Source organism: Pelodiscus sinensis, chromosome 1 (genome assembly GCF_052426305.1).
Source record: "Pelodiscus sinensis isolate ZL-2025 chromosome 1, ASM5242630v1, whole genome shotgun sequence".
In the NCBI taxonomy this organism is placed as follows: Eukaryota; Metazoa; Chordata; order Testudines; family Trionychidae; genus Pelodiscus; species Pelodiscus sinensis.
Genome location: NC_143052.1, coordinates 27385089 through 27399853, shown reverse-complemented (window position 1 = coordinate 27399853; position 14765 = coordinate 27385089). Strand labels below are relative to the sequence as shown.

General features: G+C 42.0%; 1 protein-coding gene across 1 annotated transcript in view; it reads right to left on the bottom strand.

The window, feature by feature from the left end:
• PUS7 (pseudouridine synthase 7) overlaps nt 1–14765 on the bottom strand; it is a 44744-nt gene that overhangs the window by 11549 nt on the left and 18430 nt on the right. Inside the window, exons 7-11 of the mRNA XM_075912019.2 lie at nt 13354–13465; nt 10972–11049; nt 2179–2307; nt 1758–1883; nt 1372–1433 (exon numbers count right to left, since the gene is read on the bottom strand). Coding sequence (XP_075768134.1) covers nt 1372–1433; nt 1758–1883; nt 2179–2307; nt 10972–11049; nt 13354–13465 — 507 coding nt within the window. The remainder of the gene's footprint in view (nt 1–1371; nt 1434–1757; nt 1884–2178; nt 2308–10971; nt 11050–13353; nt 13466–14765) is intronic.

Below are 14765 nucleotides of genomic sequence, written 5' to 3'. Positions count from 1 at the left end.
TTGTTCTTAAGTTGAATTTGGACATAACTCGGAACTGGCTCCAGATTCAGCCGCTGCTGCTGAAACTGACCAGGGGCTGACTACAGGAAGCTCGAGGCAGAGTTGCTCTGCCCCCAGCTTCCTGGAATCAGCCACTGATCAGTTTCAACAGCGGCTGAATCTGGAGGCTGGGACAGAACAGCTGGGGCGCTGCTCCGGAGCAAAGCCTTGGAGGCGAGGGACCCCGCCGCCTCCAAGGCTTTGCTCCGGGTGTCCCTGGTCTGCTGGGAGGGGTCCCCAGCAGACCAGGGACACCCCGAGCAAAGCCGCAGAGGCGGCAGGGTCCCACGCTTCCAAGGCTTTGCTCTGGAGCAAAGCCTTGGAGGAGCGGGACCCCGCTGCCTCTGCGGCTTTGTTCGGGGTGTCCCTGGTCTGCTGGGGACCCCCCCAGCAGACCAGGGACACCCGGAGCAGCTTTTCTCGCCCCGGAGGATGCGGTGGCGGGACCACTGCGCGTCTGGGTGGTCCCGCCGCCCACGAGTTCTGGGGTGAGAAAAGCCCTGTTCGTAAGTGCGGATCCGACATAAGTCGGATCCACGTAACTCGGGGACTGCCTGTACACAATTAAGGGTTGGAATGGAAGATACATTTTTGAGTACTGAAAACAAACTTTCTACCTATTAAGGAATTTATATTGTGCCCCTAACCACCAACTTTAGGTACCTGGGCCCAGATTATTCCCCTACTTAAATCTGTCCATAGAGGAGCTCTCCATTTATGGATCTCCTCTCCAGCCATAGCTCAGGATTGCCAAGGACCATCCCCTCACTCCTCATCAGACTAGACTCTGATGAGGGCTTTCTGTCCATCTTATGGTCCACACAAGGAGGAGTGTAGAATGGGTAGGATGCATGTTGTCCTCCCTCTAGTCCCATGCAGCTACTCAGAGAATTAACCACAGAGTATGTTCACTTTCTTGCATCACTTTTTATCCCAAGAAGAGCTGCTGCTGAGAAGTAGCAGGTGGGAGACTGCTAAAGGCAGAGCTGATGCAGAGGTTCAGTTCTGGGAGGTAGTTTTTCCTCAAGTGAATCCTCTATAACCCACAACAAGATGTTTAAGGAATCTCCACAAAGAAATCTCCACCAAACTACTCAGACGACAAGTCTTCCTCCAGTTGCTTTTTTTTTTTTTTTTTTACACAAGAGGGGGTGATCTAAGTTGTCAATATTAATGATTTGTTGTTAGGGGCTTGCTGAATTTAAATAGAAAGGACAGTTTCAAGTGCTGGTAAAGTTTAACATATGCAAAAAGTCTATAAGCACTTCAATAAAAAATAAATATTTCCTCCATATGTTCAGTACAATAATGTGTATATTTCTTAAAACTTACCTCCAGGCCGTGGTTTTAATATTAAATCCATTACTTCATTCCAATTGTTTTGTAGAATAGCTCTACATTTAAACAGAAAATATATTTGCTATTATTAAAACAGGAACAGATTTTAGGGGCATACTTAAGTTCTCTGAAATTCAAAATATTCTGTAAATTTTACATTTCATCTACAGCCAACATTGTGCAACACAACTGCTACAGCTGGTTACACAGATTCTGTTCCTGATCTAAAATTAAATTTAACACATGCAATCCCATAACTGAAACTTTCCAGAGAGGAAAAAAACCCACATGCACAGATGCAATGTAGTAAGATGATACAAATTTCAAATTATAATAATTTAGTACATGCAATAAAATAATCAATTATTTAAAAAGTGTACCTTCCAACTTGGTATGTAGGAACAGCTGTGGTTCCAAATCTTTGCATTCCATAATAATTAATAAATCCAATTTCCCGAAGAGAGTGCATTGCTTGCTGTACTTGATCTTCAGTTCCTGATATATTTCTAATATACAAAATTATTTTTAAAAATCCACTCAACAGTAAAACCATCTCACATTACAACTGTCACATCAGTTTTAACTTGTATTCTTATGCTCCTGAAAGTCACCATAAATTTTATACAGCATTTCCTAAATCCAGCTTGTTCTTTCCCCCTTGTGTGTTCTTTCCCCCTTTCACACGCCTTGTGTGAGAAAAAGTTTTAGAAAAGTAGTCTCAAATCCCCTTGGCTCCTCTCTGTTCTACAGCTGAAAAGAAGACTGTCAATGACACTGTCCTAGCATATACCAACATTTTACCTGAGAACAACTGTGAAATGGTTCCCCTGCAGTTCTCCCAATTTCAGGGGATGGTTCTTGTAACTAAAATTTCCCAACTTAAAATTCATCAAACATTTGTTCAAATGAGCAAGTCTTTGTGCAGTAATTCTAAAAAAGAAAAGAAAAAGAGACAGTGACCAAGCTGTTCTCATAAAATCTCCAAGGCAAGTATTTATGGAGATGCCAGTACAGGAATTCCTCATTTAACACTATAGATATGTTTCAGAAAATGATCATGTTAAGGGAAAACGTGTTATGTGGGGTCAATTTTCCCATTGAAAATAATGGAAAAAGTGGGGATTGCGTTTGGTTCCAAGCAGTGGTGTCTGTTGCAAGGGGATGTGGATTGCAACTGCTTTAAACACTAAGGAGAGAGGATCACCACAAAGGAGTGTAAAGGGTCTGTTTATTCAGTTAAAACTGGGAAGGGAGGGGAATCTCACTCATACACTCGACCACACTTACAGTCCTAGGCAGGATGATAAGGCAAGTAGAAGGTAGTTCATGGTATCTGATCTTCTCATGTTGATTCCTAAGCAGAGGGCATTCTGGGAGGCTTCACTTAATGGTCAACCAACCGTGTCTCTATCCCTCACTCCTTTAAGGATCAGCTACATGCAGCTTCTGAGTCTCTGGGCCTCTTGGGACCGTGTGCACTGTTGTTTATTCCTGGTGTTTACCTCAGAGTTTTCCTGCCTCTGGTGTCCACTTCAGACATTCTTGTACACTCACTCAGGGAAGGGATAGGGGGTTATAACACTTTTAACAGTTTAGGGAACCAAATAACATCATTAACAAGTGAGAAAGAGAACAACATCCATTTTAACTCTCCTCTTGCTCCTCCTTTGCCTTCAACAGTGTCAAAGTCAATTTTCTGTTGGTGTTGAGTCATCAACGTCAACATTAGATGATGTAGATGGAACAGGGTTATCTTGTTCATCAGATGATCTTCTTTTAGGTTGAACATGAAAATTTTTTTTGATAGAGAGCTGCTTTGCTGCTTTTTGTTTTTCATGGTAAAGTTTCTGGTAGCAAGATACAGCGCTTTCTAAGCTTTTCGCTACTTCTGAGCTCCGTTCACGATCAGGATCATTCTCATCTAAAATGTTTATTGCATCACTTATAAGCTTAAATGCTTCAACCATAACTTTCATTGATAATGTTCGAATAACTGGCTCAGCATATTCAGGCTTGTTTTCCAGCCACTGCTCATCCAGAAGCTTCAACTCATCGATAGACAACTCCTCCCCAAGAGAGTCAAGCAACTTTGCACTTCAGTAGCATCCACCTTCTCTAATCCTGCTTCATGGGCTAGGGCTACAATCTGCATTTTAGCTTTAGCTATTTCAGTGTCAAACTCCCTAAACTTGTGAACACATGCAGGCCATATACGGCACCAAACTGCATTAAGGCAACTCGATGAAACTTCTGCCCAAGCCTTTGCTATAATATCTATAGCATCTTTAATGTTAAATTTTCTTCAGAATTCCTTGATTGTAGGCTTATTCTCGCCATCTGTCTCCCTTATAAGCCTAGCAAAAGTACGGCGCAAGTAATACACCTTGAAAGCAGCTGTCGCTCCTTGATCAAGAGGTTGAATTAACGAGGTTGTATGGGCAGGTAAAAATAACACACAAATGTTTTCTGACAGATCAGTAAGGGAAGGAGGATGCCCTGGTGCATTATCTAGAAGTAGTAACATTTTGAAAGCAAGATTTTCTTGCAAACAGTAGTCTTTCAACTCAGCAGTTAGGTGATTGCAGAAGTAGTCTGCGAAGATGCTTGCAGTGACACATGCTTTTGCATTAGATCTCCAAACAAAAGGAAGATGATCCTTTGAATACCCAGCTAAAGCTCTAGGATCAGCAGAAACTACTACCAGTTTGAGCTTGCAATCCCCGTTGGCATTGGTGCATAGCATCACTCTGATACGATCCTTTGCAGCCTTAAAACCAGGTGCATAAGCCTCATCACAAGAGATATATGTGCGTGCTGGCATGCGCTTCAGAAGAGTCCTGTTTCGTCCAGGTTAAACACCTGTTTTGATGAATGGCCACCTTCCTTTATAATAGCTTCAAATATCACTGGGAATGATTCAGCAGCAGCAGCCTCTCCAGTTATTTTTATATTATGTAAGTTTGAAAGCTTTTTAAAGCGTTTGAACCAACCATGACTTGCATTAAATGGCTTTGCATCAGTTTCATTCAATTCTATTTTAACAGCATCATATAAAGCTTTTGCTTTTTCCTGAATAACAGCCAAACTCACTGGCATCTTTCATTATGTTTGGTCTTCAATCCACATAGACAATTGCCTCTCCATATTTTCCATTAGGTTAGTTCGCGTACGAACACAGCCTTCTTCACACTTACTGGGGTTGCATTTTTGCAACTTCCCTTAATTTTCTCAGCTTGGGCACGGATTGTGCGCACACTAGACTCACGCATATTCAAAGCGCAGGAGATATCACAAGTGCGTTCACCTTTTTCAATTCGCTTAATCACTTCAAGTTTCTCTTCTAAAGTAAACGATTGTCTATGCTTCTTGCTTGCAGAAGCAGATGTATCACTTTCCTTACGCTTTCCTCTCATGACAAGGGATACAGTAATACACAGCAAGAAACTTCAGTACAAGACGTTGCAGTTTGTTAACACATGATAAACACGTGAGTGAGCGGAGGAGCGCTATGACCACATGCACAGTATTCATCTGCTCACGAATACAGTAAAACTCCCAATAGGCATCAGCTGGAACCCGGAAGTGCTCTGGTCAGCCGCTCTCTGGGTTGGGCTGCTGAGAGCCACATGTGCGCTCGCGGCTCCAGCCTGCACTTGTTAGCAGCCAGCTTGGGACTGGGACATAAGGCTGGGGGAGAAAAGGGACTGGGTTACAGCAGGGAGGGGAGATGTTTGGCTCTGGGGAAGGGGAGGGGGATTGGGTTGGGAGTATGCCCCTGTGACGGGTCTGCCAGGACCCACACTGCGTCCGGTGAGGGGGGGTTGCCGGGGAATAGTGCAGCGAGCAGCGAACCCTCCACCACTTTGCAGGGAGGCAGGGGAAGCCCCCCGCAGCTGCTGGTGACGGGCTGGCTGGGGAAACCCAGCCGTCGGCCTGCAAGCAGGGGCGGAGGAGAGGGGGCAAGGCGTCCGTCTGTGCTCAGCAGCTGGCTGCTAACAAGGGGGAATTAGCAGGGAACGGTGCGGCGAGCTGCAAACACTCCACCGCTTTGCAGGTAGGCAGGGAAAGCCCCCCGCAGCCGCCGGCGACAGGCTGGCTGGGGAACGTCTATTCTGGGTGCTTTAGGAGGCAGGGGAACTGTGAGAACACACACCAGGATTATCTGCATGAGTAATTTAGCCTGCAACTTCCCTGCAAAGTGGGCTCATGACCACACTGTATGAAAGCACAACTCAGGCTTTAGGCTACCGCAGGGTATGGACTCTATATCTTGGAGGAGCACCCCGTAAACCCCATATTTCTCATTTGTCTGTAATTGGGGAACAAGGGTAGCTGGAAATGAGGGAGAGGTCTCAGGCACAGAAATGGGAAAGTCAATTATAGGAAAGGGGATAACTGGGTATGAGTAGAGTCAAGCAAGGGTGAGGGGGTTAGATGGGGTGGCATCTAAGACAGCAGGCTGAGCCACTGGGAAGAGAGATTTGGGTGTGAGTAACAGAAGAATGTGGATATGGGTCAGCCCCACATTCCCTTCCCATGTATGTGCCAGGATGTAGGTGTCCAGACCTCTCCAGGGCTCCAACCTATGTTTCTTCATCATATATGCCAAGATATGGAGAACTTGCATTTCTGAGAGTCTAAGCTCCTTTCCCTGCTCCCTACGTACATGTTAGGATATAGGGAGCCTCTGCTTGTTTATAGGAGTCTGACCCCACTCGATCCCTCCATGCCTCTCCTCATGTCAGCAGATATCAGAGAGCTTCTGATATGCCTCTAGAGGTGTCTGAGCCCTTTTCCCTACACCCCCACGTGAATTCGGATCTGACAGACCTTTTTTCCTTGGGAGCCCATCTCCCTGCCCCACCATGTGAGCCATGATCTGGGGCAGGGCCTGTCCCTCTATGTGGGAAAGGCAGCAGAGAGCAAACATGCTTGAGCTTACATGCACCAAGAAAACACCACTGAGATCTGGAGGAAGAGTTAACAGGCAGGCTTGCTGCACTCACAAGCTCTCCCACACAGAAGAGGAAGGATGGGGCCTCCCCGCTGCCAAGACTGGAGCAGTTCACACAGTTCAGAGCCTTGCATCTATAATATAGATGCGAAGAGCCTCTTCCTTCCAACTTCCCTCTAATTTCACAAACCATTACAACAGAACACCAGCTCTGCTGTGGTTATGATCTTTCTGTGTGATGGATGACTCTTGTAAGTGTTCTTAAATCTATATCCTTACAAAGATTATGTCTTGAAATCTGAAATATGTCATGGGACTATAGGGTATTGTTTGTGATCCAAATAATTTGCAAAAAGAGTCCCTGAGATTCATCTCTTCCCTCCCCCCCAAAAAAGCCCCCCAGCATTTCATAAGGTTCACAGATACTATCAACTTTAAAATCTACACTGGGTAGAAGCAAAGAATGAAATGTAAACATTTGGGGGAAATCTGCCTTGAGCAACGCAGATTTGGTTTGCTTTGATTTGGTTTGCTTTTTGGGAGGAAAATGTAATCTGAGTACAGCAGATAATTCAGAACATGCCCAAACTATTTCTGAAGGTATGGGAAAGCAGATCAATGGGAATGAATGAGAGGAAGGAGGGGTAAAGGACTCAGGTGAAAAGGTAAGAGGAGATAGGATGAAAGCGGTTGGACAACGTATATGAAGGAAAGCAGAGGAAATGGGGGGGTAGAGGCCTGTCAACTCCACATTACCCCCTTCTGTGTAGGTGCATTGGAGCCCTACCCAATCTACTGGGTCTGAACCCTTCTTCCTGCCTGCTGTTTATTCTGGGATTTGAGGGACCTTTCTCTCTTAGGCTTTCTGCTCACCAAGTAAGCTGTGATTGGGAGGGGACACCTGAAAATAACACAGATCCAGAAATGAATAGTTAAGGTTCATATCACCCCATTGGAATAGAGGAGAAGGGTTTCCAGTAACATCTGGCTGAAATAGGGACAGCTCAAAGTCCCACCTGGACTGGGTAGTAGGAAAGGGGAACCAGTTCAGTGTGCAGCTCAGGCTACATAACCAAAGTAGCTCTTGGCTTTCCAATAAGCTGCATGGGCCATACATCTGCAGCAACACAGGAAAGATGACCGGAATGAGAACCGTCTTATGTATTATTGACTTTCTTGCATGAAAATAGGGGGGCACACTACAGGTTAGAGGGAATGGTGAGGCAAGAGTGGAGAAGGAGAGAAACACACCAGTCTTCTTCCACACAAATGAAGTTATGGTAACCACCAAAAAATAAAACATTTGGGACACAGCTCAAGGATAAGATTTCTCTCACTGGTCCTTTTAGCAACTACATGTTATAACTATTTTACCCAATCCACTACAACAATATGTATGGAGGGGAAGCACTGAGGAATCACACAGCAACTGTGCAGTCTAGCAAAGCCACTGAACTGGGTTATTTCTAGCTCAGTCACTGGCCTTCTGGTGACATTGGGCAAGTCACTTTGATGCTCTGTACTTCATCTTTCCAACTGTAACATGGGGATGATGTAAAGCTCTTTGAGATCCACCTATGAGAAGCACTATGTTAAAAGCTAGGTTCTTCTGCTTATTACCTTGTCACAGTAGCATATAAACCTAGGTGCACTACAGTACAAATTACTTTGGTGTGATTTACATTGCTCAAGGGTATAATAATCCACATCCTTTAGCAACCTAAGTTATATTGACCTAAGCACCAGTGTCGACAGTTTCATGCACCAATAGAGCTACCACCTCTCACAGAGGCAGGAATTATTCAGCTAAGAATTCTCTCACATCAACACAGAATTTTCACCAAAAGTGCTGCAGTGGTGCAGTTGCCCTGCTGAAAATGATATAGTTCTCACAACGACATCTACACTACAGCTATCTAAATAACCATTAACTACCAACAAACACTTCTCTTTTATTTTTAAACAAAGAGCAAATTAAAATGGTAAAAACCCCAGACAATACCCAAACAAAAACATGTTGTTAATGCAGAGTTAAGGTTGCCTGAGATAACGCATGCCCTCCCAAAACATGAATCCAGTCAACCTCAACCTTCTGAAGGCCATCAAATACATAGTTAAGTAAATGCCCATGTAACCTTAACGCTGTCCTATGAGCATTGTCCCAAAACACCCACAACAGACATAACCTACACTCTGACTTTTCACTGTAATGGACAATACTACTTACATGAGCCCTAACCTCAAACAGAGAGTCTACTCTCCCACAAGAATACCACACTTACTCTTTACAAAACTTTCGCACAGGATACCAACCAAATCTTTCCCCTACTCATCATTAAATTCACAGGTTGTTCTCATATCCTACCTCAGTACTGGAAATACTTATGGCAAACAGACTTCAATACCCTGCTACTAACACCACTTATGCAATTCTGTATTGAAATGATGCAGACTGAAGTCCCAGGTACAAACAAGCCTTTTTCCTTTGATAACACTCCAAGAAAAGAGGGGAGAAGCTCAGTCAGACCCAGATCTCCCGATATCACATAAACTCCCCCACTACTTCTTCCACCATTCAATGTAGCTGTGGCTCCATGTCACAGAAATTTCCAGTCACTATTCCCATCTCCAAGGGGGCAGAGTTAAGGTTCCACAGCATTTACACCTTAACACTTTCTTTCATGATTTTCAATTCTGCTGACTTCATTGTTCTAGAAGGACATGAGCTGTTACCAGCAACCTTAACTCTGTGTTAATAAAGTGTTTGCCATTTAATCAAGGAAGGAGCTGTTCCTACCCATTCATTCATTCTCCTTGGAGAAAGGAGCAGGGAGTTCTGGTTCTCCTTCCTGAATGCTCAGAGGAAGTTGGATAGGGAAGGAAGTAGAGGTGATCCTAGCAACAGGGTGCATCACACTAGCAACAGCTATGTGGATCTCACACCACCATTCAGTATCCTTCTGATACTTTGCAAGGGTTATACAGGATGGGAATAATTTTGGCTCAGCTACAGCTCCATTCCAGAATGGAGAGAAGTAACTAGCCGTGTCCCCTAAGAGTCTGTCCTGGGACCAATCCTATTCAACCTATTTATAAATTATCTGGAGAAAGGGGTAGACTAAAGCAGTCTGTGAAGAGCTTCAAAAAGATCTCACCAAACTAAATGACTGGGCAACAAAATGGAAAATGAAATTTAATGTTGTTAAATGTAAAGTAATGCACGTTGGAAAAAAATAAACCCAACTATACATACAATTTACTACTATTTTAGCTATAACTACTCAAGAGAGATCTTGGAGTCATTGTGGATAGTTCTCTGAGAACATCGACTCAATGTGTAGCGGCAGTCAAAAAAGCAAACAGAATGTTAGGAATCATTAAAAAAGGAATAGAGAATAAGATGGAGAATATTTTATTGCTTCTATAAAACCATGGCATGCCCACATCTTGAATACTATGTACAGATGTGGTAGCCTCATCTCAAAAAAGATATATTGGCATTGGAAAAGATTCAGAAAAGAGCAACAATAATTATTAGGGGTTTGGAATGAGTCCCATTTGAAGAGAGATTAAAAAGACTAGCACTTTTCAGTTTAGAAAGGAGGAGACTAAGGGAAGGGGCATGATAGAGATCTATAAAATCATGACTGGGGCAGAGAAAGTTAAATAAGGAAAAGTTATTTACTTGTTCCCATAACCTAAAAACTAGGGATCACCAAACGAAATTAATAGGTAGCAGGTTTAAAACAAACAAAAGGAAGTTTTTCTTCTCACAGTACATAGTCAACCTGTGGAACTCCTTGCCAGAGGATGTGGTGACGGCTAGGACTTTAACAGAGTTCAAAAAAGAGCTAGATAAATTCATGGAGGTTAGGTCCACCGATGGCTATTAGCTAGGATAGGTAGGAAAGGTGTTCCTAGCCTCTGTTTGTCAGAGGCTGGGAATATATGACGTGAGAGGAATTGTGATGATTACCAATACTGTTCACTCCCTCTGGGACACCTGGTATTGGCCACTGTTGGAAGATAGGATACAGGGCTAGATGGACCTTTGGTCTGACCCAGTATGGCTGTTCCTATGTTCAATGGACTTCATGCAACCTACATATGACAGAAGCTGTAGTGTGAGTACCTCTGGTTTTCCAAGATGAACACTTACTAGATAACTTTTTGAAATAAAGGAGTTTCATAGTGTCTATAACATTAATATTTTGTAACTATTAGGGGGCTGTGCCACGTGCTTGTTACACTCGCCAAACCCCATCTCTCTGGTGGCTTTTATGGCCAGGGAGCCTGATTACATCATTCTGTCACGTGTCAGGGAAAACTTTTTTATATATAGAAAAAAAAGATGATCCAAATTTAGCAAAGCAGTAGAGCATGTGCTTAAATTCATCATTGAATTGGACTCTGACTTAGCAACTTCTGTTTGATATTCAATAGTGTTTTCCCCATGAAAAGCGAACTTCTCAGAAACGAAGTTCCTGATATTTATGAATGAACAAAGAGTGCACATATTATATTTAATAAATCAACATGTTTTATGAGGATTAAATGTTATACAAGAGCCTTAAATGTGCTTATTAAGACAGTCAAGTTATCTTGTTATAAGAACTTACTTGCAATATATTTATACTTACCTAAGAACAGCAATCTCTTGAACTGTAATAGCTCTTTTATCTTTGGTCCCCATATATGAAAATATATTTGGCTTAACTCTTAAAAACAAAAAACAACAACAAAATAGTGATGAACATATCAGATTTGACACTGAAAAAGACCCAAACCCCATCCATTTAGGTCAAAGAGAAATTGTAATCTCACTAGCATATTACATACAAAAAACCTAAATTAATGCACCATAAAAATTACCATATATTTTGTTAGCAAATACAGTAGAATCTCAGAATCCCAAACACCTCGGGAATGGAGGTTATTCTTAACACTGAAATGTCTGTAACTCTGAACAAAAAATTGTTTGTTTTTTCAAATATCTATAAACTGACTTAACACAGCTTTGAAACTTTACTATACAAAAGAAAAATGATGCTTTTAACCATTTCAATTTAAACGATCATAGAAAGTTTCCTTATCTTGTCAAATCTCTTTTATTTTAAAAAAAAAACCAACCTTTGCCTTAGTTTTGTTTAGTCCCATATGTTTATACACAGTACTGTACTATAGAGTATTTGCTTTTTTTTTTGTCTCTGGTGCCTGATTATGAACTTCTGGTTCCAAATAAAGTGTATGGTTGACTTGTCAGTTTGAAACTCTGGTGTTCATAATTCTGAGGTTCTACTTTACTGTCTATAGGCAAGAGGACTCCTTTATGATAGTGATGGTCACCGTTACTTTGAATATTTTGCTTCTTCTATGTGCGTGTGCACGCGCCTGTGCATATGTATACAGTAAACAAATTCAATGTAATAATGTACAACAATCAATAACTATTAAAAAACCCGCAGTGCATGCCTATTTTTCTGTTTGAAATTCAAATAGTGCATTTATCTCCACATGCAGCTATTTGAATACTGAACACATACTCATGGAAGCACATAATGGATGCATTTCAATATTGTTCTGTTTCTTTCCCTCTCAACATTGTCATTTTCCTTTGTATTCTATGCAACATGAGAGGAAATATTGCTATCAGTAGATACCCCACTATCCCCAACATGAGAGGAAATATTGCTATCAGTAGATACCCCGCTATCCCCAACATGAGAGGAATTATTGCTATCAGTAGATACCCCGCTATCCCAATATGTATGTATACTATTGCCGCTATATGGATGTTCTCTAACAAGCGCTATATGGACTGCTAGAATAGCATGTTTCCCAAGCACCCGGGCTTTCAAATGCAAGTATCGCTTTCAGCACTGCAATGCTGATTCTCAGAGCCAAACAGAAGCTTGGATTGTGAACTCTCACTTAAACAGCTAGTGAGTAGAGTGCCATTGATTAGAGGGGAAGAAAAGATACACAAACATCAGTGACAGCTTGTTTACTAGATATGGAGGTATTGTTTTTAAATTCACATGCTACTATAATCTGAACTGCCCCACACACAACGGCTAAAGGAACCGATTTGTATATGAACAACCACAACAACACTTATGTGCACCCACTATATGTTTGTACAACTGCACACTGTCATGCTGCATGCCCGTGTCTTCACCAGGGCCTGTAACTAACTTTTTAGCAACATCACCCAGGGGTGTGAGAAGTCCACTCCCCTGAGCAATGTAATTAGGCTGATCTAACCCTGGAATAGAGCACACTAGTCTGATAGAACAACTGTTCCTTCAACCTCGCTAATGCCTCTCAGGAAAACAGATCACTTACACGAGAGTTGCTGTTGGGCTAGGCAGTACCTACACTCAAGTGCCACAGCACAAAGCTGCAGCACCGCTGTGCTGTTTCAAGTATAAATAAGCCCTGAGAATAAGGCACATACTTCACTTCAGTTAAAAACGCACCAATTCAAGGTAAAGTCCTAATGAAGAGAAGGCAGTTTGTAGTCTTCATGCAAATTAGAAGGTCAAACACACATCATTCCCCCAGTAAAAACCAGGTCTGACAGTATATAATTTTTGATTGTTTAGAACGATTTTCCTACATTTTTCCAAATGTAGCAGAGCATTTCAAGTTTGACCTTGTAAAAGAAAAATATTCTGCTACATTACTAGATATACTGTAAAAGCGACGAGGAGTCCTGTGGCACCTTATAGACTAACAGATTTATTGGAGCGTGAGCTTTCGTGGGCAAAGACCCACTTCATCAGATGCATCTGACGAAGTGGGTCTTTGCCCACAAAAGCTTATGCTCCAATAAATCTGTTAGTCTATAAGGTGCCATAGGACTCATCACTTTTGCAGATTCAGACTAACCTTCTAATACTAGATATACTGTGATAATACATTTCCTGCATGGCTTTGGCACGAAGATTTCAAAGCAGAACATTTACATTATCCCCAAATATTTTTTGTTCTCTCTCAAAGCAATAAAATAATATTCCTACCTTAAAAATTTGGATAATACATTAATAGCATCCATCGTATCCTTGTTCTCCTTGTATAATAAAAAGTGGCAGTAGCTTCCCCTAGATTTTGGCCATGAATGTTTTCTTGGATCTTTAAAAACAAAGCATTAAGACATACAAAAAAACAATTTGTAAACTATAGTATCAGTTGTTATCTTTTGCAAAAAGGGTTCATTTGCCACTGCAGTGTCCATTTTCAAACAGATGACTCTTAGAAGCAGATGGAAGCTAATAGACGTGACTTTCTTAAGTACTGAATGGCAAAAGCTGGTCCAGTAAAAGATATTACCTCATCCACCTTGTGTCTCTGGCAGTTATGAAACATGAAAAATATGCACTTTTTGCAGCTCCATCTGCTACTACTACTCAATGCCCATGTTATAGCCCCATCCATCCCACTAGGAGTGGTAGTGGCTGGAGTACCCTCTCCTCGCTACCAAAGAAGGAATGGCACCAGAAGACCTCACAATACTTACCCAGCAGTCAGTGAGTATCTACTTGGATAGGTGGGTGAGACTACCTCCACACTCTTTCTCCAGCTACACATGATCTTCTGCCTGGATGGTGTTGCAACTGTCTCTCAGTCCAATGGATCTGGGAGTCAATGCCCCATTGAGATGAATAAGGCTATTCATACTTCTCAGAGGTATTGCGCACTCAGACATTCCTGTACTGCTTATTTTTAATTCATGTTTCCAAGCTTTTAATTGCAACTACAAAGGCTTTTTTATATGAAACCCATGAATCTTAGATACTGATGTAAAACTCACATGACTCTGGGAAATGGGACTCTAAACGCAGACCTATGTAGTGAAATCCTGCCTTATTGATGCCAAGGGAAGTTTTACCATTAATTTCAATGGTGCTAGGACCTCACCAATTTTCCCTGTGCCTTAATCCAGCCCTGGTCCTGATTTTGCAAGCCATTAGCACATGGGTGGACCACTGGGTCAGCACCAAGTAACTTGCAAGACAAGAACCCCTAATTAAACGTGTGAAGAGTGCAGCGCTAGTCTTGTCAATGTCTGTCAAAACTTAACACTGCTTACACACACATTTAATATTTAATTACTGTTAGTTTGGCCAATGCCTTCACTATTTAGTGTGTCTGAATGGTTGGCATTTCATTTTATCACCATGAAATACCAACATGCCTTACCTGTTGCAGTTCTGACCTCTGTCCCAATGTATAGCATAAAGAGCACAAGAGAGCAATGTTTAATTTTTAGACCATTAACGGGTTTTAGAGGTGAACATGCAGGTTTATGGTTATGATTGTTTATGTTGTAGAATTCTATAGCATCCAACAATTACGTGGTTGGTGACAGTGGTTTAGATGGCTATGCAATGGAATCGTGCAGAGGCAAACAGTAAATACAGTATGTGGAAAG